The 27,965-nt window shown below is 48.1% G+C and overlaps 2 protein-coding genes across 12 annotated transcripts in view; one reads left to right on the top strand and one right to left on the bottom strand.

Annotated features, from left to right (window-relative positions):
- DRC3 (dynein regulatory complex subunit 3) overlaps nt 1-3,241 on the bottom strand; it is a 65,893-nt gene extending 62,652 nt beyond the window's left edge. For 2 of the 4 annotated variants that reach the window (XM_054709907.1, XM_054709910.1), the window contains exons 1-2: nt 2,726-3,241; nt 1,851-1,977 (exon numbers count right to left, since the gene is read on the bottom strand). The gene's annotated coding sequence lies outside the window, so the exon portion shown is untranslated. Of the gene's footprint in view, nt 1-1,823; nt 1,978-2,725 lie in introns of all 4 variants that reach the window. The other 2 variants (XM_054709909.1, XM_054709908.1) reach the window with 2 other exon arrangements.
- A 218-nt stretch (nt 3,242-3,459) lies between these two features.
- The window catches only part of TOM1L2 (target of myb1 like 2 membrane trafficking protein), a 154,924-nt gene continuing 130,418 nt past the window's right edge, over nt 3,460-27,965 (top strand). For 6 of the 8 annotated variants that reach the window (XM_054709913.1, XM_054709911.1, XM_028132155.2 and 3 more), the window contains exon 1: nt 3,469-3,525. In XM_054709913.1, coding sequence (XP_054565888.1) covers nt 3,474-3,525 — 52 coding nt within the window. In that variant the 5' untranslated portion in view covers nt 3,469-3,473. Of the gene's footprint in view, nt 3,526-9,882; nt 10,059-27,965 lie in introns of those variants that run through there. The other 2 variants (XR_008554863.1, XM_054709912.1) reach the window with 2 other exon arrangements.

Genomic DNA, 27,965 nt, shown 5'->3' with positions numbered 1-27,965 from the left:
CTCCTTCTCATCACCAGCTCTCCGAGTGAGAACAGCCCGAAGGCCGGAACGCAGGAAGGCACACTCTCCTGTCCGTCTACTGGAAATTCCCAGATCCCGCCTCCGGAACCTCTGGAAACTCACTTCTCCCTCCTACTTCCCACCCTGCTTCTCACCTCACTGCTGACTTCACCTGCTATCTTTGTCTGCATGTGTCCCCAACATCGGGGCCTCCCTGAACCTCCTGTCCTCCCTGCTCTGCTAGTCCTCGACAGTGGACAAGCCCCTGTCCGCTGCCCTTTGTCCACTGGGTTCTGTTTGGAGAGAGCGCTGGTGGTATGGTGTGCACCACAAACCCAGATGGGCCTGGCAACCCTGCCACTTGGCCTTAGACTGCCGCTGCCCAGCTGCCCTCCCCTCCTTCCCCACCATCCATTGAAGGCAGCTTACGTAAATATGCATCTTCCATTTCTGGATTTTGCATGACCAGATGTCCCAGTGCTTTTAGCTCTCATACGGCCTTTCCTTCTACCCCCAGAGGAGGCACAGCCTCACCTAACCCCAACCCCAGCCCTCCTGCCCTCCCCATGCCCAGTCTCCACCTGCACCTTCCATCTTCCCGTTCCTCCCATTTGTCAACACTGGCTACATCGTCTGCCCCCAAAAGATGTTTCCAGTCCTCTGCCTTTCTCTGTCTCCCTACTCTTCTGAAACAAATTTTTCTAAAATTTCCCATAACTTGACACCAAGTTGCCTTTGGGGAAATTTTAATGTGCTGAATTTGGCAGATATTACCTGCAAGGTGTTTGTGCTTTTTCAAAGAAAGGTGCTGTACTTGGGAAAATTATTCTTAATTCTGATTTCAAAACTTCAACTGACTTACATCCCTCCACATCAAGGCCTGGCACCCGTGTCAGATCAAGCTTGCTTTCGGCCCAGCCCAACAATCGCAATGTGGGGCAGCTGCCTAGCCCACAGGGACAGGACTTAGACCCTGACTTTGCACCCTTTGGCAACTCACCTCACCTGGCTAGGCCTTCAACTTCCCATCTATACTAGATGAATAATTCCTCCCTCCTACATTTGTTTAAGATCATTTATTTAGTCTACACACATGTAATGAATATCTACATGTTATGACTACAACAGACAGATCTTCTTATCTCTGTTTCAGAATGAATCATATAGTCATACAAATGTTTAATTAGAAACTATGACAAATTTGTAAGTGTAGGGAACTATGATAGCATGCATTAGGGGCACCTGGCCTGGCCAGGGAGCTGAGGCTGAGATCTGAAGGAGGAGTAGGAAAGGAGGAGCGGGAACTGCACAGTGAGGCCCTGGTGTGGGAAGAGGACAGGTTCCCCTTTGGCTGAAGTGATACAAGCTTGGAGAGGCCTACAGGAGCTCTGTCATTATCCTAGGGACCTGGGAAGCTTCTGGGGCTTAACAGGGGCAGTGACATGGTAAGACTTTAATCTTAAGATGCTCACTCTGGTTGTACTACTGAGAATGGCAAGAGTCATGAAGTGAGAGATGACCAAGGAGGTGGTGAGACATGGATTTGAAAGATCTCTAGGAATTTATTTTATATGTAGGACTAGTCATTCGCAGCTTTCAGATAAGAAAATGGAAGCTGTTAGGTTAAGTAACATGCCCAGTTTATACATCTAGTATATAGAGAGCTGGAGAACATGACTCCAGAGCCATTTCTTAATCACGACTCAGCTATGCCCAGGGCATTGCAGACCATCATTGTCACTGCCCATAATGTTTTTCACAGCTGTTCTGCATCAGAGTCAAGGCCCAAACAGTCCTCCCTAGAGGTTTTTATCATAATTTACCACCAGCCTGGGCTCCTGTTGTCTTGCCTGTTGATAGTTTTGTTGGTGAAGACCACAGGTAGGAGGCAGAGAATGCGCCTCAATGGAGTCGCCTCCTCAGGAAGAAACAGGTCCAGAACTGTCCTAGGAAACAACCAGCTGGGATCAACTGGATCTGAAAAATAAACAGTTTACTTTACTGAGTGCTTACTGTGTACCAAGTGCACAAGTGTTACTTAATTATGTCAGCTCTGGAGGCCATTAGAGAAGATTCCTAACGCCCTAATTTCCCAGATAGGAAAACTAAGGCTCATCAGGGAAAGGAAATTGTCTAGTCATACAAGTAGCTACTGACAAGGAGCAGACATGGAACTCGGGTATCCATTTGCCCAGCCAAAGGACTTTAAATAGCACCACGATGAAGAATAAAAATAAGAGAAATAATTTAATGACAGTTATGAAGTGGGATATAAGAGTTAAATTCTTGATGAAGTTATCAGTGGATTTTTCTTTCAAGTTCCTTTCTCTCTATGAAAGAGATCAGGCCAGAAGCCTAGGGGATCAAACCCCTTAAAAATATTTTCGGGCCGGCCAGGATGGCTCAATGGTTGAGCATCAAACCAATGAGCCAGAAGGTCACAGTTGGATTTCCGTCAGGGCACATGCCTGGGTTGCAGGCTCCATCCCCAGGAGGGGGTGAGCAGGAGGCAACCGATCAATGATTCTCTCTCATCAATGATGTTTCTCTCTCCCTCTCTCTTTCTCTCTGAAATAAATAAAAAATATTAAAAAAAAAAATCTCTTCGGGCCGTGCCCCCTGAGGAAATGCTTCCTTAGTATTTCTTTCTATTCCAGAGACTTGAAAGCCCAGGACTAGAGTTTTGCCTGTCTCAGAGCGGCTGGCAGAGAACCTATGTGCTCACTTTACAGATGAGAAGGGCCGGGCCAGGAACCTCGGAGAAAAAAGTCAGAGAAAAGAGTTAAGTCGGGCGCTGTTGGCTCTGCCAGTCCTCCCAGAGCTTCAGCTCCCGAGTCTGACCTTCTCAAGCGCAGGCTACCCGGCTGGTTCGCGCAGAAGTCGCTTCGCTCAGTTGCTAGGAGAACCAGAAGACGCCACTCCGTTGCTAAGGGGAAGTTAGGACGTGAACATCCTGGGTGAAAGTTGATAAGTCGCGTAACAACATTCCTGGGTGGGGAAATACTCCTATCACCAACCAGCTTTAGAGAAAACAAATGTTCCTCCAATCAGCACTTCTCATGGGCGGGGATCTTACTAGCCTCGTCTCTTTCCTGTCCCGTACTTGAGTGATTGACTTGTCTGTTCTCCAATAATAGTAGGGATTCTCGATTGACCAATATATAGATGAATCAAAACACACAGCCTCGTTCGGAGGCGGGCCAGGGGAGGTGCCGCTACGCTAGCCGGCGATCCCTGCGACTTCGCTTGCTCCTTCGCCCAATCGGACGCCGGGGGCAGGTGGGTCTTCGTGTGGGGGCCAATCGGAGGAGTGCCGGGCAGGCGTTGCCCAATAGGAGTGCGGCAGGAGCGGAGGGCGGAGCGTTCCGCGGGTGGGGCGGGGGCAGGTGTCAGTCAGGTCGGGAGCGCGACGCGGACTGCGGAGACCCCGACGTCTGACAGGGCGCCGGCCGCTGCCGTGCTGTCCGCCCAAGATGGAGTTCCTGCTGGGGAACCCGTTCAGCACCCCGGTGGGGCAGTGCCTCGGTAAGGCCGCGCGGAGGACGGGCGTCCGGGTGGGCGACGGCGGCGGCTGGCGGGGGCCGCGGCCTCTGCGGGTCACTGGTGCCACCCCTCGGGCGGGCCGGGCATCCTTGTCGTCGGGCCTCTGAGGACCCGCTGGCCGGGCCTGCTCACGAAGCCAGCGCCATTCTGCCAGGCGGCGCCCCGAGGCCCCACCTGGACTTGGAGGACCTCTGCGCGTCCCTCCCGGTCGGGGTCCGGCCCTTCCTGGTACCTTAGAGGTGGTGCCAGCGGTTGGGCGGCTCCTGGGAGATGCCACTGCGTGCGCCCCCACCGGGCTCGCAGCCGCCGCCGGGACCCGCTTCCTCCACGCCCTCTTCATCCCCGTCCCCGCTTCCAGTCCCAGCAGCCCTCCCACTGGGCACCCTCCCAGAGAATGTTGCCTGCTCCCGGGCTTGCTAATTAGAACTGCGACTCAGCCGGCGGCGGGAGGGCCGGGTGGGGAAGGGGTTCCCGTATCTGGGCAGGGGGCGGCGGCGGGCCTGCTGCCTCGGCAGGGAGGGAGGCCGTGCTATTTAATGATAAGAGCCCTGGACGCTCCCTATGACCTTGTGCAAGTCACTGCCCTTTCTGGGTTGACGTTTGCCCTGTCTGTCAAGTGAGGTGTTGGAGGTGAGATGCAGGTTCTTTCAAATCCTAAAGTTTTTGCTACTCCTTGTGGCAGTCTCTGCGCATTGCCTGCTGCTTCCCTGCAATATTAAACTTGCCGAAGCTGAAATCTTTGGGTGGCCCTGTGGAGAGCGGGGTCCTCGGCAGTGCCCGCTCATCCTGGAGAGGCTGCCGGGCGCAGAGGGGGAAGGGGGCGCCAGAGGGCCCCGTGGCCCTGGGTAAGGAGAGCCCAGGGCTGGCGAAGGAATACCAGAGTGGCCACCGTCTGGGATTTCCTCACTAAAAAGCAATTTTGCCTTTTCATCCAAGGCAGGAGCTTATGCCAAGTGCTCAGTCAAGAAGGCTGATTAGTTTCTTTTAAAACTGGGTTCCTCCTGGTTGGTGGAAGGACTGGTAAACGGTCTCTTTACCTTTGGAATCCCCAGGCACCTGGCTGGTTCAGGCAGCAGTGTTTGTTTATTTCTGGCTCTGATTAGAACTTCAGCTTCCTTTCCGGTCTTTAGTGAGGCCTCTCCCGTTGGCTAACTGGCATTTGGGAACCTTTCTTCTCTTTGTGTTGTAACATCTCGGAGAGGGGGTGACGGACACTGGGTGTAGGGAAGTCTTTTCTCACCTTTACACACTACCGTGTCTCCAGATTCTCACCCTCCTCACGCCTCTTCCTTTCCTCAGGTGCTCTTGCACTGCAGCCAGGTTCCAAACACTTTTTCTCAGTTGGGTGTTGAATTCCAGCCAGTTCCAGGAGGGAGCCCGTAAGCTTGGGGGAGGGGCATTTCTTTTCTATTTCCTTTACAATAGGAAGCTGTACACCTTTGAAATGCCAAGGCAGTTGAGAGTTAGAAATTAAAGGGGATTTTAAAATATGCAAATATAAGGGAAGTAGGGATACAGATCCAATGGAAAGGACATGGTGCTGTGTCAGGAAGACGGGGCTTTTGAATTTTTGCCTTGCCCATTTGTTGGCTGTGGGACCCCAGCAAATTGTGTAACCCTTCTGAGCCTTAGTGTGCTGAGAGAGAGAAAGAGGGAGGGAGGCAACATAGTGCCTGGAACATAGTAGAGGTTCAATAAATTGTAGCTCTCACTGTTAATAACAGAATAATTAAGTTAGGTTGAGAGGATATGTGGGACAGCTGGCCCATCTGTGACCTGTGAGAAATATCCTTGCAGGCCCCATCACTTAAAAAAACCATACCTGACCGCAAAGAGTGAAGCCTCCTCCTTGCTAGTCAGTCAACTGGCAATACCTATGGAATTTCACAGTTCAGTTCGGTTCTAATGTATATTCTGTACTGTGGTGACAAAGTGTAAAAGTGATTTTCATGACGTTTAGTATTGTTAGTATTCTTTTAAAAGTATGCCCCATGGGGTTGGGAGGGAGGGGAATGTGGAAATAAAACAACAAAGCTAATGATTAAAAGCAGCAGCTATGGCTTACACAAAGCAATTCTCCAGCCATTATTTGCTCCTCACAGCTGCTTTGTGAAGATGCTGTGTTGTCTTTCCACACCAGAGAGAGGACACTGAGGCTCAGAGGAGTGAAGTGACTGATTGGCAGGCAAGAGGGGGAGCTGGGGTTTCGCAGCTGCCTGGTCCTCGGGGGATTTATGGTATCGGAGAGAGGACAGAGATGCATGGAACAACGATGACTGAAAGAAGGCCACTCTGTGGCTAAGTGCTCAGGGGCTTGTTGGTGCTCTGAGGAGTCCAAAAGAATTCAGAAGAGCCGGGGCGATGGGACTGGTTTCCTTGGGTCTGAGGGCTGTTCGTGAGAATGGGTGAGGATTCCAGAGGCAAAGAAGAGGATACCCTGTGCCTGGACTCAGGTAAATGGGGGTGGGGGGGTGGGGGTAAGGTGTGGGCACATCTGTGAACACCAGTCTGAGTGGAACAGAGGTGGCTGTGGGGAATAGAGGCAAGTAGGGTTTGGGCCAGTAGGAAGCCTCGTTCTGGGTGGGTGACATCAAAGACTACATTCTTTAGCTAACTTCCACTTTTAGTCTCTCTGGACTCATTTTCCTCACTCATAAAAGACTACCTCTCACCCGCTCCATGGGGCTTACACCTAAAGTTCATCGGTCCAATTCAGTAGGCTTCGTGAGTGCCAGTTGGGTGCCAGGCTCTGGGATAGAAATATTAAAAAGCTGCTCTTAGGGACCCTTCAGTAGCGGTAATATGCCCGCCAAAGGTGTTCTGGAGCCGCAAAGCATTAGGCTCATGTAGGAGAGTCAGCAGAGTAATGATTACTCTGTCTCCTGCCTGGGCCTCACACGGACATTCTAACCTGGTGCTATTTGGTTCTCGAGCAGCAGCTAAGCCCACAGTCTGACATGCGCAGTCTGCATTTCTTGCATCCATCCTGCTCTTCATTCTGGAAGGTGGTTCCCAAGTAGGATGTGCGCTTCAGAGAGAGAGCCAGCAGTGGTGTAAGAGACTAAGTATGGAGAAAGAAAAATTACTTCCTTTTATTTCCACCTTTTCTCTTCTGAAACAAGCTTCAAAGTGGTGACGGTCTTAATCTCAACCCTCCACGACCAACCACCTGGAGTTGGATGTGATAGGTCGGGAGTTCCCTAAGTCAGGTCCATGTGCTCTGCAAGTGTTGGCAGTTTTTCTTGTGGCTGGAAAACGTTTTTAGATAATCCTTTTCCAAGACTTGGATTCATTTGCATTAAAAGAACAGTGAACAGTTAGTTAATTCTGACCAGAATATTGGCGGGGGTTGGGGGTGGGTGGGAGAAGGACCATCTATTGTCTCCATAGTTCTGCTTTGATGGCCTGTAAGGAGATACTCTGCTGTAGGGTTTGTGTTTATAAATTGGGTGGGGTTGGACAGAAACCGCTTCCTAGTGCCCCATGAACGCATGGCTGTTTGTACCAAGAATGACTAGTCCTTGCTCAGGTTGCTATGGCCATTGGCAGTATGCAAAACTATTTTACTGTAGTAATTTTTTTTTTTTTTTTAGTCTTCACAACCCTGTGAGAGACACAGAAAGAAAACTGAAAGGAACTTATAATTATTAAGCACCTACTATATGCAAACTCTGCTCACGGGATCTCATTTAATCCTCACAATATTTAAGTCAGTGGTTCTCAACCTTTCTAATGCCGCGACCCTTTAATACAGTTCCTCATGTTGTGGTGACCCCCAACCATAAAATTATTTTCGTTGCTACTTCGTAACTGTAATTTTGCTACTGTTGTGAATCGTAATGTAAATATCTGTGTTTTCCGATGGTCTTAGGCACTACAGCAGCGGTTCTCAACCTTGGGTCGCAACCCACAGGTTGAGAATCGCTAGCAGGGTCGCCTAAGACCCTCGGAAAACACAGATATTTACATTACGATTCATTAACAGTAGCAAAATTACAGTTCTGAAGTAGCAACGAAAATAATTTTATGGTTGGGGGTCACCACAACATGAGGAACTGTATTAAAGGGTCGCGGCATTAGAAAGGTCGAGAACCACTGATTTAAGTATTTGAGTGATTATAAGGAAGTGGTGAGGTTAATTACTTGTGCAAGGTCAATGACAGGTAAGCCCAGAATCCACTCCTGATCTAGTGCTCATCCTGTGATTCCATGTTGCTCAGGCTCATCAGAATCACCTGGAGGGCTTGTTCAAACAGTTGCTGGACTCCACTTGCAGAGTTTCTGATTCTGTAGCTGAGTCCTAGCATTCTAACAAGTTCCCAGGTGCTGCTGCTGCTGCTGGTCCAGGCAGCACACTTTGAGAAGATTGTTCTAGGTGAAAAGTTCTACTTCTTTAATATCTTTTTTTAATCTTTCCTTAAACATTAAGTGTTGATCTTATGGAAGACTAGAGACTCAGTGCATGAAATTTGTGCACGGGTAGGGTCCTTAGCGGCTGCTGGCTGCCGGTCAGGGCGCCTCCTTTCCCCTGGTCGCCTGCCGCCCCTGCCGTGGCAGGCTGGGGGGGCCTCCCTTCCCCTGGCCACCTGCCACTGCCGCCCCCGGTCAAACTCCAGGTCGAACTCCTGGTTCTGGGGACAATTTGCATATTAGGCTTTTATTATATAAGAGGATAAGTATGACCATTTAGAATTCATTCATTCATTCAGTGGCCTTATAGTCACTGACTGTAGGTAGCAAACTAGGCATTTGCCAGGATGTTCAGAGTTGTAAGGGAGCTAATATAGGTACCTAAGTCAGATAAGATAGAGAATAGTGGCACAAGATTGGACAGATAAATGAAGTAAGGGAATGGAAGAGGGAAGGTGTTACCTTCAGTAGTGATAATAATAAAGGCTTTTGCTTTTTTAAAAGTTCAGTATTGTATTAATATGTGCCAGAGACTGAGGTAGGCACTTTACACTGAGTGGTCAGATTATTATGATCTCTGAACGCATAATAATCTGGCCACTCAGTGTATATCCTATATAATAAAAGGCTAATATGCAAATTGTCCCCTCGACCAGGAGTTCGACTAACAGGCAGGCTGGCCAACTGCCCATATCCTCACCCCCTGGCCAGGCTGGCTGGACCCCACCCATGCACGAATTCATGCACCTGGCCTCATACATACATATACATACATATATATGTCTCCTATCTAATAAAGAGGGAATATGCTGTCACACCATCACAAAGATGGCAGTGCCCACAGCCAATAAGGCAGGAATATGCTAATTGTCACACCCTCAGAGATGGCGGCGCCTAGTCCCCTCTGCCCCGCCGGGGCAGCAGGCGCATGGCACGGCCAGGCCCGGCCCCAGGTGGGTCCAGCTGCTCCGCGTGCCTGCCTCTGGAGTCCCCCAGTCCCCTCAGCCCCCCAGCTGCTCAGGGCCGGCCTGAGGCACAGGCAAGCCTCGGGTGGTGGCTGCCCAGCTGCCCAGCTGCCCAGGGCCGCCCGAGGCTCAGGTAACCAGGGCCGGCCGAGGCTCAGGTAACCAGGGCCGGCCGAGGCTTGCCTGCAGAGGTGTGATGGGGGCATCGCCTTCCCCTGATCGCCGGGTTGCCTCCCAGACTGTAAAGGGGGCAGGCCAGGCTGAGGGACTGAATTTTCATGCACCGGGTCTCTAGTATATATATATGCACGCACGCACACACACACACACACACACACACACACACACACACTGAGTGGCAAGATTATTATGCGTTCAGAGATCATAATAATCTGGCCACTCAGTGTATATATCTGCAGTCCTTTAAACTTCACAGTCATACTATGAGTAAGGCACTGTTACTGTTTCCGTTTGCAGACGGGGACACTGCAGCAGCGAGGTCACACAGCTCCCAGGGAGGGAGTGGAGTGGAACCCAGCATTCTGCTCCGGAGCTGGTGTTCCGTTACCTGTGGGAGGGGAGGGAGAGCACAGAAAGGTGGAAGGAGGGACTCTGAAGGACGCAGAGGTGGTGGTGCTGAGCAGGGCTTTGACAGATGGGTAGGATTGGAGTCCGAGACAGCAGCTTGATTGAAGGCTGGGTATTAGGGGTAGGTGGAGGTTGGAATTGGTTCTATTTGCCTAGCAAGGGGAGTGCTGTGGAAGATGAGACTGGAAAGGTAGGATAAAACCTGATTGTGGAGGGCTTCAAATGGTGGGCAAGTACAAATAGTGTGGACTCTTACATTGGTGGTACTGGGGAGCCATGAAAGATTTCTAGGGAGGGGAGTGGTACGAATGCCATTACAGAGGCAGGGAGGTTTCTCCTTGACAGTCACCAAAAGGTCATTCTTTCTTACTGTCAGAGCCCTCATCTGTGCAGAATGGGGCCTGCAAGGAAGTCAGTATGGGCAGTGCCAGTTCCTCTGAGGCCTGGAGCCTCCTGTGAGGCCCCTCAGAGATGAGGAGGCACACCAGCGATGCATCAGAGATGACAGGTGATGGAGCTCGGGGCGAGGTCTGGCATTCTGAGAGCTGGACAGCTCATCCTGGCCCCTCTGTGCCTGCTGCGGGCTCACGCCTAACCAGTTCCGATTGGGAGAGGCTTGCGCTGCCACAGCAGAGCTTGCCAGTCATGATCCTTGCATCTGGTGCCCTCCCAAGGGGAGTTATCTGCGGGATCAGGCTGAAACCAGCTCTCCGATATCCTCCTAGGTGTCCTGGATTGCCAGAGGGCACAGGCCAGGCTGAGGGACCCCACAGGTGCACAATCTGGGAGGGACCACAGGAGGGCTCCAGGGCATGTCAGGCCCATCTTGCTCAGTTCCACCCCAGCAGCAAGCTAACGTCCTGGTCGGAGCATCTGCCCCCTGGTGCTCAGTGCATGTCATAATGAGCGGTTGAGCAGCCTTAGCATATCATTAGCATATTATGCTTTGATTGGTTGTTCGGTTGTTCTGCCATTTGGTCTATTTGCATATTACCCTTTTATTATATAGGATGTGATTTGCAAATATTTTCTCTCATTCTGTGCATTGCCTTTTTACACTGTTGATTGGGTCCTCTGATGTTTTTAATTTGATGAAGTCCAGTTTGCCTAGTTTCCTGTACCTTTAATATTATGCCCTTATTTTTAAGTGGAGTCTAATACATGAATAATGATGCTAATAGTACTAGTCAGCATTACTCCCCACCAGGTACTAGGTCAAGTATCTTACATGCATCATTTCCTGTAGTTCCCATAACAGTCCTGTGGGGCAGGTACTATCACTCAAATTTATAGAGTAGGAAACTGAGGCTTAGAAGTTTAGCATGTACCTTCCCCAAGTTCTGAGGATAATAAGTAGCAAACAAGGGACTTGAACTCCAGAGCTAGTACTCTTAACCACTTACTGGATAGCTCATTAATCACTTGTAGAATTGAGCAGATGAATATTTGAATGAACTTTGTGGCTAAAAAATCTGGTAATAGTTATCTCAAATTCAGATCTGCCTTAGTATTAAAAATTATTCTCCCAGCCTGGCCATTGTGGCTCAGTGGTTGAGCATCAACCTGTGAACCAAGAAGTCACTGGTTCTATTCCCAGTCAGGGCACATGCCTGGGTTGTGGGCTTAATCCACAGCAGGGGGCGTGCAGGAGGCAACCGATTGATGATGTTTCTCTCTCATCGATGTTTCTAGCTCTCCTTCTCCCTTTCTCTCTCTAAAAAAATAAATAAATAAATAAATAATAACACATTTTAAAAAAGTATTCACCCAGTGACAGTCCTCCTAATGTAATTCAGGGTACAGGAGTCCCCATCATCTCAGCAAGTTTTCCGAGAGTTTGGTTAATGGCTTTGATTTTCTGCAACTCCTTGAAGCTCTTCTTGGTAATGGAAGACTATGTCTTTTAATTTTTCTTTGGATTTGCTTTGGAACTATAGTGTTGGAGGGAGAAAAAGAGGGGATTTAAACAGATACTAAGTTGTCTGGCTGACCACCTTGCTTTTAAGACATTACCTACCAGCTACAAAGCACAAGCTTTGTAGTCTGGGAGGCACATCAAAAATTCTGTGTGGGGTTTTGGTTTAAATGGAGTGTAATGGAGAGAGACTGATTCTTTCATCTCAGAGAGTCTGGCTGCAAGTCGTTGAGAGCTGGGGACAAGGACAGGGCCTGTAATTGGACACTGTTGAGTTTCTTGCCACTCCTCAAAGGAGAAAGCACACAAAGTTCTGGCATGTCATTAGTCAAAATAGGCAACGGGCCTGAGAAATGACGTTGATTGGTGTTTGAAAGTGGAATTTGCTAGTGGCTTCCAGAGAGCGAGAGTCCCTCATATTAACTCTGGTGGAAATTTAAAAACTGGCAATTCAAAGAAGCACCAAATTCTAGTTGAAAGGGCCTGACCAGCATTTTGTTCGACCCCCTGGTTTTACAGGTGAGAAAACTGAGGCCCAGATCGGGTATAGGTTTGTGCTGTTTTTACCCTAACAAGACTTCTGACACCAAATGTGTGGATTTTTTTCTGACACCAACTAGTTGGCCTATAATTCAATTCTTACCTAACCATCTGGAGTTATTCCAGATCCTTACAGATTTAGGGCTCAGTCCCACAGACTGCCCCTACTTGAGACACCAGTGGAAAGTCCCCGGTTGCCACCTGTACTTCTGACCAATGGGCTATAAATTGGGGGTTCCCATGATCTCCTCCTCAGGAAAAGTCTTTACTTAAATTTACTGGTTTCTATAAAGGATACAAATCGGGAACAGCTAAGTAGAAGAGCCGCCTAGGGCAGGATCTGAGGGGAAGGGCGCAGAGCTTCTATGCCTCTCGGTGCTTTTCTCCCAGTGCCTTCAGGTGCTCGCCAACTGAGAAGTTCTCAGAATCCCATTAGGTAGTTGTGATTAAGTCATGGCCAATGGTGACTAACTCAATCTCCAGCCCCTCTCTCCTCCTGAAGGTTGGAAGTGGGGGTTGGCTGAAAGTTCCCAACCCTGTAATGCCCTGTTCTTTCTGGCAACCAGCTCTCCTCCAGAAGCTATCTAGACCCTCCCCGCCCCCCGCACCCCCTCCCTCCTCCCCCCACACACAGTTAGCGCATTATCATGCAAAGACTCTCAGCGCTGCAGAGATTCCAAAGGTTTTTGGAGCTGTGTGCCAGAATTCCAGGACAAAGATCAAATATTCATTCATTCATTCATTCATTCATTCAAAAAGTGTTTATTTGAGTCAAACTGCAACATATGCTGGGGAGCACGTTCTCACATGCTCCCTTTATTTCTTATTATGTCACAGTAGGTGACTGGCCAACGTCCCACAGTGAGTCAGTGGTAAAACTGGGGAAAGAACTCAGTTTATGACTCCCACCTTTTTCTACTTTCCTCCGGGCCCTTGCCAGTAATTTGGATACAGTATTTGTACACGGACAGGGAGACTAAGCAAAGTAGTAGTAAGTCTGCCATTCATGACTCAGGCTCATGAAGGTAAATACTTTTTTATTGCTTGAAAGTTAATCTCCTGTTTTAGACTTGGCTTGTTTGAGGATTGAAATGAAATTCATTCACAGAATAATCTTTGGTCTTCTGTTTTATCTGCTTTTTCTGGCACTGATCCAGGATAGGGAAACTAATCCCAGGCTAGGACTTGGGAGGTCTGGGATTGGTCATCGCTCTGCTGCTAATTTGCTCTGTGACTTTGGGTAGGTCACCTTCTACCTATTTACTCATTTCAAGAACATGAATTGAACAACAGGGTCTCCAGATTCATTTCCACGCCTAAGCTCAAGTCCTGGATCCAAGTGACTTTTACTTTTTCTCAAGGCCTTTAGCTTCCACAGGAGATAATCTTTCTTTTGAATCCAGTTTGTGTATGTGTGTATATACACTGAGTGGCCAGATTATTATGATCTCTGAACACATAATAATCTGGCCACTCAGTGTATATCCTATATAATAAAAGGCTAATATGCAAATTGTCCCCTCGACCAGGAGTTTGACCAGCAGACAGGCTGGCCAACTGCCCATGTCCCCTAACCCTGGCCAGGCTGGCTGGACCCCACCCATGCACGAATTCATGCACTGGGCCTCAAATACACACACACACACACACACACACACACACACACACACTCTGAGTGGCCAGATTATTATGCGTTCAGGGATCATAATAATCTAGCCACTCAGTGTATATGTGTGTGTGTGTATATACATATATATATGTATATACACACACACACACACACACACACACACACAGACACACATTTATTCATATAGTCTAATGTTTTTCATCGAGGTATAATTTACTTTTGAAGTACAGTTAATGAAATGTATAAATCTTAATTGTTATAGTTTTGACAAATGCATCCACAATTGTAACCTACACCCCTATCAAGGTGTAGATTTTCACTATCACCCGAGAAAGTTCCCTCATGCCCCCTCCCAATCAATCTTGCAGAGGGAACCACTGACTAACTCTACCAGCGATTGGTTTCGCCTGTTTTATAAGTTCTCAGTGGAGTCATGCATGCGTTCTTCTGTGTTGAGTCCCGCTAGTGCTTTGAAGAGTTTTCTGCTTTCTTCCTCTAATCCTGAGAAATCACGTACATTGTTTTCGCCACCTGCCATCTTGAAAGGTCATGTGGTTGGGCCCTGCTGGTTCCCTGAGCTGCTGTGCTTTGAGAGGTGAGGCCTCTGCCAGGGCCACCACACTGTCTGCTGAGTGTGATGGACAGTACAGTTTGATTTCCAGAGACTAGGAAATCAAGGTTGGGCTCGTTTCTGTAATGATTGACGTCACAGTCTTCTCACTTGTCAACTGGGTAAATGGAATCCACCAGCAGCTGAAAGAGAACTCTGACACCAAAAATGTCACGTGAAATGGCACATTTCTGGTAAGGTGCCCATGAGATACACTCATTTCAATTTCATAAATACTTTTGAACATAAAGGCAGATTGCTCCAGGGAGCAACAGCAAAAGGAAGGGAGGTCTGGAAAGGGCTGAGCAGGGGGGTGGAGGAGCCAGACTGTGCACAGAGGTTTTGTGGCCTCTCGTGGCTGTGGAGCTTAGTGTCAGTGGGAGGAGTTTTGCTTGCTTTTCTTCATAATGTCTTTAATCTTTGTTCCTCTTCAGGGTTTTCACCTCCTCTAACTTAGTTTATCCTTAGTCTTGCCTGGGCCATTGAAGGGCCATTCAGTTGGTCTCTTTCCTTCCATTCTCCCTCCTTTTCTACACTGTGCCACTCAAGATTTCAGACAACTATCCCAGAACTCTCCTGGCACTGTCCATCTCCTTCAAACGAGTTATGTCACCTGGTTCTTAAGGCCTCACTGGGTGGGCTTCTTCCTGTCTACCCTAACAGCTCTGCACACACTCTTCCATTTCCTGTCTACTCTTAACAGAGCTCTGCACACGCTCTTCCATTTCCTGTCTACTCTAACAGAGCTCTGCACATGCTCTTCCATTTCCTGTCTACCCTAACAGAGCTCTGCACACGCTCTTCCATTTCCTATCTACCTTAACAGAGCTCTGCACACGCTCCACCATTTCCTATCTACCCTAACAGAGCTCTGCACACGCTCTTCCATTTCCTGTCTACCCTAACAGAGCTCTGCACATGCTCCACCATATCCTGTCTACCCTAACAGAGCTCTGCACATGCTCCACCATTTCCTGTCTACCCTAACAGAGCTCTGCACATGCTCCACCATTTCCTGTCTACTCTAACAGAGCTCTGCACACGCTCTTCCATTTCCTGTCTACCCTAACAGAGCTCTGCACACGCTCTTCCATTTCCTGTCTACTCTAACAGAGCTCTGCACATGCTCTTCCATTTCCTATCTACCCTAACAGAGCTGTGCACATGCTCCACCATTTCCTGTCTACTCTAACAGAGCTCTGCACATGCTCTTCCATTTCCTGTCTACCCTAACAGAGCTCTGCACACGCTCTTCCATTTCCTGTCTACCCTAACAGAGCTCTGCACATGCTCTTCCATTTCCTATCTACCCTAACAGAGCTGTGCACATGCTCCACCATTTCCTGTCTACTCTAACAGAGCTCTGCACACGCTCTTCCATTTCCTGTCTACCCTAACAGAGCTCTGCACACGCTCTTCCATTTCCTGTCTACTCTAACAGAGCTCTGCACATGCTCTTCCATTTCCTATCTACCCTAACAGAGCTCTGCACATGCTCCACCATTTCCTGTCTACTCTAACAGAGCTCTGCACACGCTCTTCCATTTCCTGTCTACCCTAACAGAGCTCTGCACACGCTCTTCCATTTCCTGTCTACCCTAACAGAGCTCTGCACACGCTCTTCCATTTCCTGTCTACCCTAACAGAGCTCTGCACACGCTCTTCCATTTCCTGTCTACCTTAACAGAGCTCTGCACACGCTCTTCCATTTCCTGTCTACCCTAACAGAGCTCTGCACACGCTCTTCCATTTCCTGTCTACCCTAACAGAGCTCTGCACACGCTCTTCCATTTCCTGTCTACCCTAACAGAGCTCTGCACACGCTCTTCCATTTCCTGTCTACCCTAACAGACCTCTGCCCATGCTCCACCATTTCCTGTCTACCCTAACAGAGCTCTGCACACGCTCTTCCATTTCCTGTCTACCCTAACAGACCTCTGCCCATGCTCCACCATTTCCTGTCTACCCTAACAGAGCTCTGCACGCGCTCTTCCATTTCCTGTCTACCCTAACAGAGCTCTGCACATGCTCCACCATTTCCTGTCTACCCTAACAGAGCTCTGCACACGCTCTTCCATTTCCTGTCTACCCTAACAGAGCTCTGCACATGCTCCACCATTTCCGGTCTACTCTAACAGACCTCTGCACACCCTCTTCCATTCCTGCTCTCCCCTTGCCTGTGCTCATCCTGTTCCCCCTGCAGGGCACTGCTTTCCTCTTGTTCCAGACTCTTTTCCATAGTGGCTGCACCCCTTTACCTGCCCACTAACAGTTCATAAGGTCCCAGTTTTCCACAGTGTTGCTGATCCTGCTTTATTCATTGTGGCTTTATTCATGCTAATGGCTATGAGGTGGTTGCATGCTTTTTAGGAGCATGTTATTAAGCAACCATCTAGATTCAGGATTGTTCAGAACCTAAGTGAAGGATGTGTATCTGGAGGAAGGCAGAGCATCAGTATCATGGGGAATATGTTTATTTTTCAGCATTTTATATTTATTAGTGGATACTATATGGTTGTCTTTACATAAAACTTCTTTGTTGGGAGGGAGAGTGGTCACCTAGCCTTACGGATTTAGAGGCACTGATGGAACCCGCAGACTTGAGTGGTCACCTGTGGCTAAGTGACAGAGCAGAATGAGAGCCCTCATGTGGGCTGGTAGCATGATCTTGGCCTATAGTGAATAGATGTCCCTCAGGAGGAGACACCTCCTTTCTTGGGGGCAGCTCAGCACCCTGGGTACTGTCAGGCAGTGCTATGTGGTGGGGGTGGGAGGGTGGAGGCAGGATAGCCCCCACCATTTCTGAGTACCTGCCCTGTTGGTGCTGGGGATCTGTGAGGGCCAGTCACCACCCTCAGGGAGTTTCCACTGAGAGGGATAAACACATAACTTCAGTGCCCAGGTGAATCCTGTGGGGGCACTGTGGGAGGACCTGATTTTGAAGGATGAGTAGGAGTTGGTCTGAAAGAGAGAGAAGAGAGTTAGAGGGAACAAGCCTTTCAGCTTGTCATTGAACTTCAGCAAATTCATACTCCCGTTTGAGACACTGTCCCAAGAAGACTTCAGTTTCAAAACTTGATAGACTTAGAGAGAAGGGTATGAAATGATAGGTGGTTCAGAGCTCCACTAAGGGACAGGATGGGATGGGTAAATGTGAGGGTACCCACTTTTTGAGTATGGTGTCCCAAAAGCCCCATTGTGGTCAGAAGACTGCCTCTGAGAAATGTTCACACACCCTCCTGCCCCTCTTATAGGTGAGCAGAGCAGAGAGGGGAGCAGCCTTTTGGGGTGGCTGAGGGGTCTTCCCATAGAGGGTATGGGTATACCCCTTCTTATTTTAAAATTAGACGAGAAAAAGTACGTAAAGCGAAAGTATCAAATGTACACATTGTTTTAAACAGACAATACAAAAGTAGCCTATATAATAAAAGGGTAATATGCATATAGACTGAATGGCGGAACAACTGGTCGCTATGATGCACACTGACCACCAGGGGGCAGATGCTCAATGCTGGAACTGCCCCTGGTGGTCAGTGAGCTCCCACAGCGGGAGCACTGCTCAGCCAGAAGCCCAGAAGCCAGGCTCACAGCAGGTGAGCACAACAGCAGTGGCGGGAGCTCTCCCGCCTCCGTGGCAGCGCTAAGGATGTCTGACTGCTGGCTTAGCCCGCTCCCCTAAGCAGTCAGTCAGACATCCCCTGAGGGCTCCCGGACTGTGAGAGGGCGCAGGCCAGGCGAGGGACCCCCCTGAGTGCACAAATCTCGTGCACTGGGCCTCTAATATTTTGTATAAAGCACCAGTTCCCACTTTCCACCCTTGTTGGGCTCCCCATAGGTATCTCCAGCAGCTGCTTAGTGTGTGGTCCTGGTTCCATGAAGTTCCTTTTGTGTACTGGGATCCTACTGTGGGTTTTACTTTACAACTCGCTTTGTCATGCCATTGTGTATTTTAGCTGTCTTCCATGGCAGCATATTTCAGCCCACCTTGCATTCCATAGAGCACATATACTATTATATAGCCTTTCCCTTGCTGGGAGGCAGTGTTGTGTGTGTGTTTTTTGTTTTTTTTTGTTTGTTTTGTCTGTTTTATAAACAACTAGAGGCCTGGTGCACAGATTCGTGCTCACTGAAAGGAAATTAATTAGAAGGAGGCTGGCGGGGCAGGACTGGGCAAGATGGGCTGGACACGCCCTGGAGCCAACCTCTTGGGTCCCTCCCTGGCCAGCCGCACCTGGGGTGGCGCCAGCGCTCGAAGGTGTCTGCGTAGTGAGCAGGGTCCCTCCGGCAGGTGGGGGTCCCTCGGCCTGGCCTGTGGGGATCGGGCCGAAACTGGCAGTCCGACATCCCCTGGGGGGTCCTGGAGTGCGAGAGGGCACTCTGCAAAGTTGCTGTCGCTCGACATCTCCTGTGTTGAGCATCTGCCCCCTGGTAGTCAGTGTGTGTCATAGCTACCGGCCGGTCAGCCAGTTGCTTAGGCTTTTATATATATAGATGCTGTGGCAACCTATGTTTGTACACATATGTATTTCTTTTCTTTTTTTTAAATACATTTTTATTGATTTCAGAGAGGAAGGGAGAGGGAGAGAGAGAGATAGAAACATCAATGATGAGAGAGAATCATTGATTGGTTGCCTCCTGCACGCCCCACACTGGGGGTCGAGCCCGAAACCCAGGCATGTGCCCTTGACCAGAATTGAACCCGGGACCCTTCAGTCCGCAGGTCGACGCTCCATCCACCGAGCCAAACCGGTCAGGGCCACATTTATATTTCTACTAGCGTTCCCATTGCAGGAAAAATCCTGTAATAGGGTTTCCTGCTGCACTCTATCCCGCCCCGCCTCCGCTCCTCCCTTGTCCCCCGGCCCGCCTTCTCCGCCAGCCAGCCCGCCCCGCTCTCCTTCCTTCTCCCCCGGCCCCGCCTCCGCTCCTCCCTTGTCCCCCGGCCCGCCTTCTCTGCCAGCCCGCCCTGCTCACCTTCCTTCTCCCCCGGCCCCGCCTCCACTCCTCCCTTCTCCTCCCCCCCCCCCGGCTTGCTTGCTTCTCCGCAGCTTTGCTCCCTTCAGCAGCTCTTGGCTTCTTTCTAAGCTGTCTTGATATGCAAACTAGCCGCCATATTTGTTGGGGTAATTTGCATACTTGTCCTGATTGGTTGGTTGGCGTGGCTTGGCTGGTGGGCTTGGCTTGGGCGTAGCGAAGGTGCGGTCAATTTGCATATTTGTCTATTATTAGGTAGGATTATTAGGTAGGATGGTGTAGAATCCTAGAAGTAAAACTTCTAAAGAGACTGCCAAATTGCCTTTAAAAGGGGGTCCAACATAGATTCTCAGTAACAGATCCCAAGAGTAGCTGTTTCCCCTGCACCTCCATCAGTGCGAGATAGCTTTATATTTTTGCACTCTGAGGAGGGAAAGGCATTTGGTTGTCAGTGGCCCACGCTCCCCCATGGCTCTGAGACTGTGAAGTAAGCTCACTGCCTCTGGCTACCTTCCTTCCTGAGCACCTTCCTGTAGAAATGCAGAGTGGACGTGCCATGGGCAGAGCTGTAGAGTTCCTCCTGTGTCCCGGCCAACCAAGGACCTTTGCTCAGAAAGTGCGTGTGCCATCCATTGGAACAAGTGGTCATCTGAAGGAGCAAGGTCTGGAATACGGCGGATGGGGTAATACTTCCCAGGCAAGATCTTTTAACGTGTCTTTAACTGGTTTTGAAATGTGTGATGGTGCGTCATCATGAAGCAAAATTACTTTGCCCTATTTTCTGGTATTTTACCATCAAAGCGTGGTTCAAATTGATTATTTGTTGTCGGTAGCGATCAGTATTAACAGTTTCACCTGGTTTTAGAAGCTCATAATACACCACACCTTCCTGATCCCACCAAAATGCAGAGCATTGTCTTCTTTCCGAAGCGATTTGGCCTTGCAGTTGATGTTGATGGTTGACCTAGACCAACCCAAGATTTTGTGCATTTGGGATTCTCAAAATAAAGTCACTTTTCATCGCCAGTCACGATTTGATGCAAAAAGGACTTTCTTTCGTGCCGTTGAAGCAACATTTTGCTGATGACTTTTCGGTTTTCTATTTGTGTTTTGTTCAGTTGATGTGGCACCCATTTTCCTTCCTTTAAAATATTTCCCATTGCTTGTAAACGATTGGAAATTGTTTGCTGAGCAATGTTTATTCTTTCTGCAAGTTGTTTTTGAGTCTGGCACGCATCTTCATCCAATAATGCTTGTAATTGTTGGGCTTTAAACTTTTTCGGTTGACCTGGACATTTTTTGTCTTTCACATAGAAATCATCACTTTTAAAGCACTTAAACCAGCGTTCACAAGTATCTTGAGATGGAGCATGTTCACCATAAGCTTCCCAAAGTATATGGATAACTTTCAGCATCACTTTTCTTCAAAATAAAGTAATGAATTAAAACTTCACGCAAATGCTCTTTTTTTTTGGCATGAAATTTGACATTTTTAAGCATAAAAATATCTATGATGTTAACACCTTCAGAAAATTTGACATATGAAGTTTTGAAGCTTACTTTCAATACAACAAAACAGCATACATATCAAATTGCATATATATCAACATATGTGTAACTCCATCTATTGAAAAAAATCCTCATTATTAACCAGTACACCTGGTATCAGTGCCTCATTTCTTTTCCCCTTCTGCCTGCCAGCTGGGAGGGAACCACATCTCTCTATTGCTGCTCCAGGGTAGTACACTTTGATCTCATATTCACATTCCCTGCATGTTACTGGCTGACTTAGCCTTGAGAATCCACAGCGTCTCCTTCCTGGTCTCTAACCCAGTGAAAGAGAAATCAGGAGTCTTGTACATCCTTTAATTAGCATCAGAATGATCAGATGAACATGCTCAGAGACTGGATTTTAGAGGCAGTTCTCTGGCTGAGCTGGAAAGGGAGTAAGTGCGGAGGGAACTCCTGTTTAAGGAGGGCTTCTGCTCACTCCCCGTGCAGCCACCCGGGGAGTAGTAGGATTTTCTCTGATTTATAGTGGGGCTGAGTTAGTTACATGCCAGGGAGTAAGTTACAATCTGCTTAAATTGGGTAGCCTTTTTAAATATAAAGACAAAAACGTTCTCTTTACATACAATATCTTGTCTAGAATCTAGCAAATATAGTACTTTTCATTGTAGCATTTCTGCTACACTAGTAAGAACCAAAAACAACCAAAAATTATAAACCAAATCCCCTAATCTCTCATATTGGGTGAATAATTAAAAAGATAACTTTTTTGTTTAGAAATACAGAATGAATATTAAAGTTAGTTGCAAAAAGGCAGTCTGTTTCTTGGCTAATGACAAAATCATCCTTGAAAGGAAAGCTAAAGACTTCCGCATTACCTTTTGCCAGTTTCTGCTTTAAATTCACTGTTTGATATTTGCAAAGGTCAGATGAGCTATTTTGGTGTCCACGGCCATGATGAATGGAAAATCCTGTGTTCTCATTGGCTCCGAGGATGAAGGGTTAGTGTGGTGGGGCAGTGGAGCAGTGCCGCTCTGTGGAAATGGCCGAGCCTGGTGCTGGGCGTTGCAGGAACAGCAGGCCCATGAAAAATGTAGGAGGAGGAAGCTCCTCTAGTGCTAGGTCTGTGGAGTTTTTCTCTGTTTGCAATGATGCAAAATGTCTGGGAGCTTTTGTTTTCCTCTGTTAACCCCTGTTGCTAAGAATTTAATATGGAGAGCACAGGTGCCCCTTTCCCGAGAGGCTGTGGGTCCATCTCTCGTAACCCTGCCAGAAGGCTCCTCAGTTCCTTGCAAGTTGGCATGCTTGTGTTAAGCTTTTCGCCCCTTCTTGTAGGAGACATTGGTTTTATTCTAAGTTAAATAAAAATCGTGTGTTGGCTCCAGATTCCCACAAGAGAAGCAGGCGCCTGGTGCATCGAGGAGAATAACTGAATATGGGGTTGTTTCCCCATCCAAGAGCAGATGGTCCGGACCAGTTCATCTTGTGACCTGTCTTTGCTTCTGAGACACCAAATCCCTGATCCCATGGATGATAGTCTTTAGCTTTGTAGCCATGAAAGTGAGGGGAGCAAAAAGCTGTCGCTATCATTTTCCATTTGTCTAGAACCTTTGGAAGGAAACTATTACAGCATTTTAAGGCACTAAATAAGCCTCCTGCAGCCTTGGGCTTTTCAGACACCTGCAGAGCACAGCAGTAAGGTGGCCTCAGCTAAGGTCAGGACTGAGCCCTCTGCTCAGCATCCTGTCGCCCCTATGGGGCAGCCTCTCCCAGTAGCTGCTCTGTGCCAGGCCCTCTGCCTGTCTGCTCAGGGGCTGCATTTTTAAAGTCGCCAATAGTGATAACAGACACCTGGTATTGGGCACCCGTTGTGTAGATGGGGAACAATAAGTACAAACAAGTGTAGGTTGAGGGTATCCTGATAACAGTGGGTGTGTGCTTTGCTGGGCAGAGTGAGGCGGTGACATCCGAGCTGGTCCTACAGGAGTTATCAGGAGGCGGGGCATGTTGGGAAGAGACAACATTAGAGAAAAGGTACCCAGGTGTGTGAGGCAGCAGACCCCTGGCTTTGGGTATCTGTGTGGGGACCTGGCAAAGGGGGCAGGTGGCAGTGAGTGCTGGTTAGTGACAGTCACTCTGAGCGTCAGGTTGAGAAGTGTAGACATTGTTGGAGTTAATTGGGGAGCTCAGGGGTGTTTTTCATGCACAGAGGAAGATGTGATCAGATTTCTGTTTGGGAAGATCATCCTGGGACAGTGTGGAGGGTAGTTTAAGGCGGGGAGACAGGTGGAAGGGACACCAGTGGGGGCTGCAGTAGCACCCAAAGGGAGCCGGGGAAGCAGAGCTCAGCCTGCGCAGCCGCTGCACCTACATGCACTGCTCCTTCTCTCTCTCCTCTTTCTTACCCTTCATTCTCCTTCACATCATTCACATCCTTTCCTCACCAAAGTCCTGCTTCCTTTCTAAGACCTTCCTAGACTCTCCAGGCAGCAGGGCCACCCTTCCCCTGCGCCCCTACAGAGTGTGGGCTGCCGCCATATGATGCGCAGTGGAGATTGCCTTGTGGTTCCCAACTTAGATTGCCTGAACTTTGGGTTCTAGAATGATGCCAGTCCCTAGTGCGGCTGGACCATATAGTGAGGATGGAAAGAAGGAGGAATGCTTTATTACAGTGGCGTAGAGAGAACTTGGAATTTGGGGACAGACCATACCTCAATTTGAGACCCACCTCCGCCTTATACATTTTCCTGGAGATGAGGTGATATTTTTTGCTCTTGCTTTTTATTATGCAAAGTTTCTAACAAACAAGAATAAGGAACACAGTATAGTGAACTTCTATGTACCCATGACTTAGTTTCAACAGTTCTCAACATCTGGCCAATCCAACATCTGTTTCATCTCGTTACCACACCATCCTCCCTGGCTCTGCATTATTTTGAAGCAGATCCATAAATATACTGAAGTATATGTCTCTGGAAAATGGGCTTTTTATTGAACTCTAGGAGTCTAAACTAGCTGGGCCCCCGCCTCCTCACCAGTAAAATGGGCATGATGATGCTTCATCCCAGAGCTGCTGAGTTAGGCTCAGGAGGGCCTTTGCCGGAGTCCCAATAGCTGGCTTTTCTTTACAACCTGCTGTGCACCAAGCACTGTAATGGCACCAAGAACACAGCCTCGGGGGCAGACAAGCCCAGATCTCATTCTCAGGCCTAGCACTCATCACCTGTGTTTTTGGGACATATTACTCAGTCTGAACCTCAGTGTCCTCATCTTTAAAAATGGGGGCAGTAATAGCTCCCTCACAGGGTGGTTTTAAGGTTTAAATGAGACAGTGTATGTGTCAGCAGCAGCTCTTATTATAAACATTCTTAAAATATATCTTGGGAACCAGGATGGTGGCATAGGTAAATGCCATCATTCAGAACTGCCTGAAATCTGGCTGAATGGAAGTCCAACAACTAGAGAAGTAAAGAAGAAAGTACATCAAGAGGAGCAAAGGCACTGAATAGTCTGGTCCGACACCCACGTGTGGTGTTTTTTTAAATCGCGAGGAATATCTTTCCTGCAGAGTCCTACCATGAGAAGCAAGGGGTCCCAAAGCCCCAGACCTCCAATCCAGGGTTCCAGAGCTGGGAAGAGAAGTCCTCATAACTTCGGGCTGTAAAAACTAGTGGGAATTGTAGTTGAGTGACATGGAGGCTGCTAAAGACTCAGGCAGTCCCTCTTAAAGGGCTGGCACACAAACTTACACTGTTCCGCTTCCTCTGAGCTCCAGCTCAGGGGTAGGGGTGTTGGGGATCCAGGGACATACAGGCAGAAACTGGACTATCTGGCATTGGAGCAGGAACTCGGGGGCAGCTTTCTTCCAGACAGGGTGCGCACAGGGGTCATTGATCCTGTGCTGGGACCTCTTCTGTGGCAGAGCTGAATGGCAGCCATATCTGAGTTTCCATCAGCCTGGCCCACACTGTTCACTCTTCCCTAGTGATTCCCTGAGACCCTGCCCCATCCAATCTGCAGCCCCACCCAAGCTGTTTGTAGTGGCTTTCCCATATGAATGGCCTGTCCTGGCTCAGGCTTCAGACTTTTCTAAAACCTCTCAAACAAGCAGCAGCTGATGTCAGCATGCCCCAAACCTATCAATAAGAGGCCTAAGTCCTGGCACTAGCACCAGCCTGCCTTGCTTCACAGATGGCCCTTCCATGGGTACTTCTAAGCCCAGTACAAGTAGTAGCCATCTGCAGTTTGCTCTGTAGCTCCAACCAGGAAGCCCTAGGCAGTGGCTGACTTTGTATTACTCGGAAGGCTCCAGGGCCAGTACACCCAGTGGACAGCTTTGTACCATAATAGATTACAACTCTACACATCCACAAGCGACACACTCAAGGGGCAGACTCAGTGAGCACCAAAGCCCCACTGAACAAGTCCTGCTCCATAGGGGTGTCTCCTGCACAGCAGATCTCCCACTGTAGTTGCAGCTGGTCCTTACAGCTAGATGGCCTGGAGGTCAATTCCAGGCCAGTGATGCCAACAGCAATCAAGACTCAACTACAGCAAGACTGTGCACACAGCTTATACAAGGGTGCACCTAGAGTGTCCAGATCAGGTGACTGGGGAGGCTGAGCCACTGGGCCCTACAGGACACCTACTACACAAGGCCACTCTGCCAATTCCAAGAGACATAGCAGCTCTACCTAATACATAGAAACAAACATAGGGAAGCAGCCAAAATGTGGAGAAAAAGAAACATATCACAAATGAAAGGAATGCAAGCAAACTGGATACAGAGTCCAAAATAACGGTTATAAAGTTCTCAAGGATCTTAATGAGAGCTTCAGGGGACTTAGTGAGACTTTCAAGGATCTTAGTGAGAATTTCAAAGACATGAAAAAGGACCAGTCAGAAATTAAGCATACACTAACTGAAATAAAGAATAATTTACAGGGATTCAACAGTAGAGTAGAGGATTCCAAGAATCAAATTAACAATTTGGAATATGAGGAAGCAATAAACACCTAATCAGAAGAACAAAAAGAAAAAAGAAATAAAAATGAAGATAGTGTAATGAGCCTCTGGGACTACTTCAAGCGTACCAACATTCACATTATGGAGGTGCCAGAAGGAGAAGAGAGAGAACAAGACATTGAAAACCTATTTGAAGAAATAATGATAGAAAATTTCCCCTACCTGGTGAAAGAAATAGACTTACAAGTCCAGGAAGCACAGAGTTCCAAAGAGGCCCACACCAATATACATCATAATTAAAATGCCAAGGGTTAAAGACAAAGAGAATCTTAAAAGCAGCAAGAGAAAAGCAGTTAGTTACCTAAGGGAGTGCTCATATGACTGTCAGCTGATTTCTCAATAGAAACTTTGCAGGCCAGAAGGAAGTGGTAAGAAATATTCAAAGTGATGAATAGCAAGGACCTACAACCAAGATTACTCTACCCAACAAAGCTCTCATTTAGATTGAAGGTCACATAAAGAGCTTCACAGACAAACTGTTACAGGAGATCATCAGAACCAAACCAGTATTGCGTGAAATGTTGAAGAGTCTTCTTTAAGAAGACGAAGGAGGAGGGAGAGGGGGTAAAACGGAGAGAGGAAGGAAGAAGAAGAGGAAGGGGGAGGAGGAGAATAAAAATATGAACAATAAAATGGCAATAAATACATATATTTCAACAGTTGGATCTAAAAATAAAAATTAACGAACAAGAAATCTAATGAACAAAATAAACGGATGAATAAAATAAAACCAGAGGCATGGAACAGACTGAGGAATCTCAGAGGGAAGTGGGGGGAAGACATTAACTGAAGGACTTTCATGCATACATATATTACCTGTGGACACAGACAATAGGATGGTGAAAGCCTGGGGTGGGGCAGGAAATGGGTGGACGGCGGTAATGGGGGTAAAAAGGGGGACATCTGTAATACTCTAAACAATAAAGATTTTTAAAAAGAAAATTAAAAATATATATAAATATATATATATTTACTAGAGGTCCGATGCACAAAGATTCGTGCAAGAATGGGCCTTCCTTCTCCTGGCTGCCGGCAGTGACTTCGCTCTGGCTGGAGCTGCCTTTCCACTCTGGCCCAGAGCCACCTTTCTGCCTTCCCACGCTGCCAGAGGCCCGGAGCGGCTGGGGTGGTTCGGCAAGCCTGCATCGTCGCCATGGCGATGATGCAAGCATCCCGCCCTGCCCTGACCCAGGCCACTCGGCACCTATGTATGCAAATTAACCCACCATCTTTGTTGACTGGTAGGTGTCGCAAAGGTGTGGTCAATTAGCATGTTACTCTTTTATTAGGTAGATATCCTTTCTGATTCTCCTAGCAGTCCACAGTGTTAGTTAATATCCCCATTTTACTAATGAGATGATGAAGACTTAAATCCAAGATAAAGTAACTGGCCTGAGGTCTTGGGGTGAATAAATTGCAGAGCCAGGGGTTTGAGCCCAGATCTGATTGCCCCCAATGCCCCATCTTCATTATGGCTAATTCTTTTTTCTTTTTAAAAAAATACCTTTGTAGTATTATTTTTAGAGAGAAAGGAAGGGAAAGTGATAGAAACATCAATCAACTGCCTCCTGCACGCCCCCTACTGGGGATTGAGCCTGCAGCCCAGGCATGTGCCCTGACTGGAAATAGAACCTGTGACCTCTTGGTGCATGGAACGATGCTCGACCACTGAGTACACCAGCTGGGCATGGCTAATTCTTTATTGAACCTTGCTTTGAGGCCTTATGAAGAAGAACACGCTGCCCATGGGTGAGGCAGACCAAGCTCATACGGTCCTTAGCTCTGTCTGATGTTTCAAGCCAGTGCTGTTTCTGTGAAAGCTGATGATCTGGGTTGCAGATCTTCCCTAGGCTCCTTTGTCTGCATCTCCTGCCTTCTTCCTTTTCTTTTTAGGCGCTTGTTAATTATTATACTTACCTGCAAGGAGAGAAATCAAGAGAACAGGATGAGGGAGAAAATTCAAATACAGGAAGTTCACATCAGCCCTTTTGTGGTACATTTTAGTGTAAAGAGGCTGCAACTCTAAAGCAAAATGAGGCTCCTAGGTTATCTGTGGATTTTTGTTTTCCAATCAGCCAAGATAGTGCAGGGTCGACAAGGCTTATTTTGCTAGAACTATGGAAAATTGAAGATAATCTGGCAGAGTCGAAAATCAAACCCAGGCGTGACCAACGCACAGTGTATACCTTGTTGCATTCTGCCTCTGGGGGCAAACAGGTTAGAGACCCTCAAAATCCCTGTTCTGCGGGAGCTGAT

The sequence above is a fragment of the Eptesicus fuscus genome, chromosome 20 (genome assembly GCF_027574615.1).
Source record: "Eptesicus fuscus isolate TK198812 chromosome 20, DD_ASM_mEF_20220401, whole genome shotgun sequence".
Taxonomy (NCBI): domain Eukaryota; kingdom Metazoa; phylum Chordata; class Mammalia; order Chiroptera; family Vespertilionidae; genus Eptesicus; species Eptesicus fuscus.
This window is presented reverse-complemented; position numbering and strand designations above follow the sequence as displayed.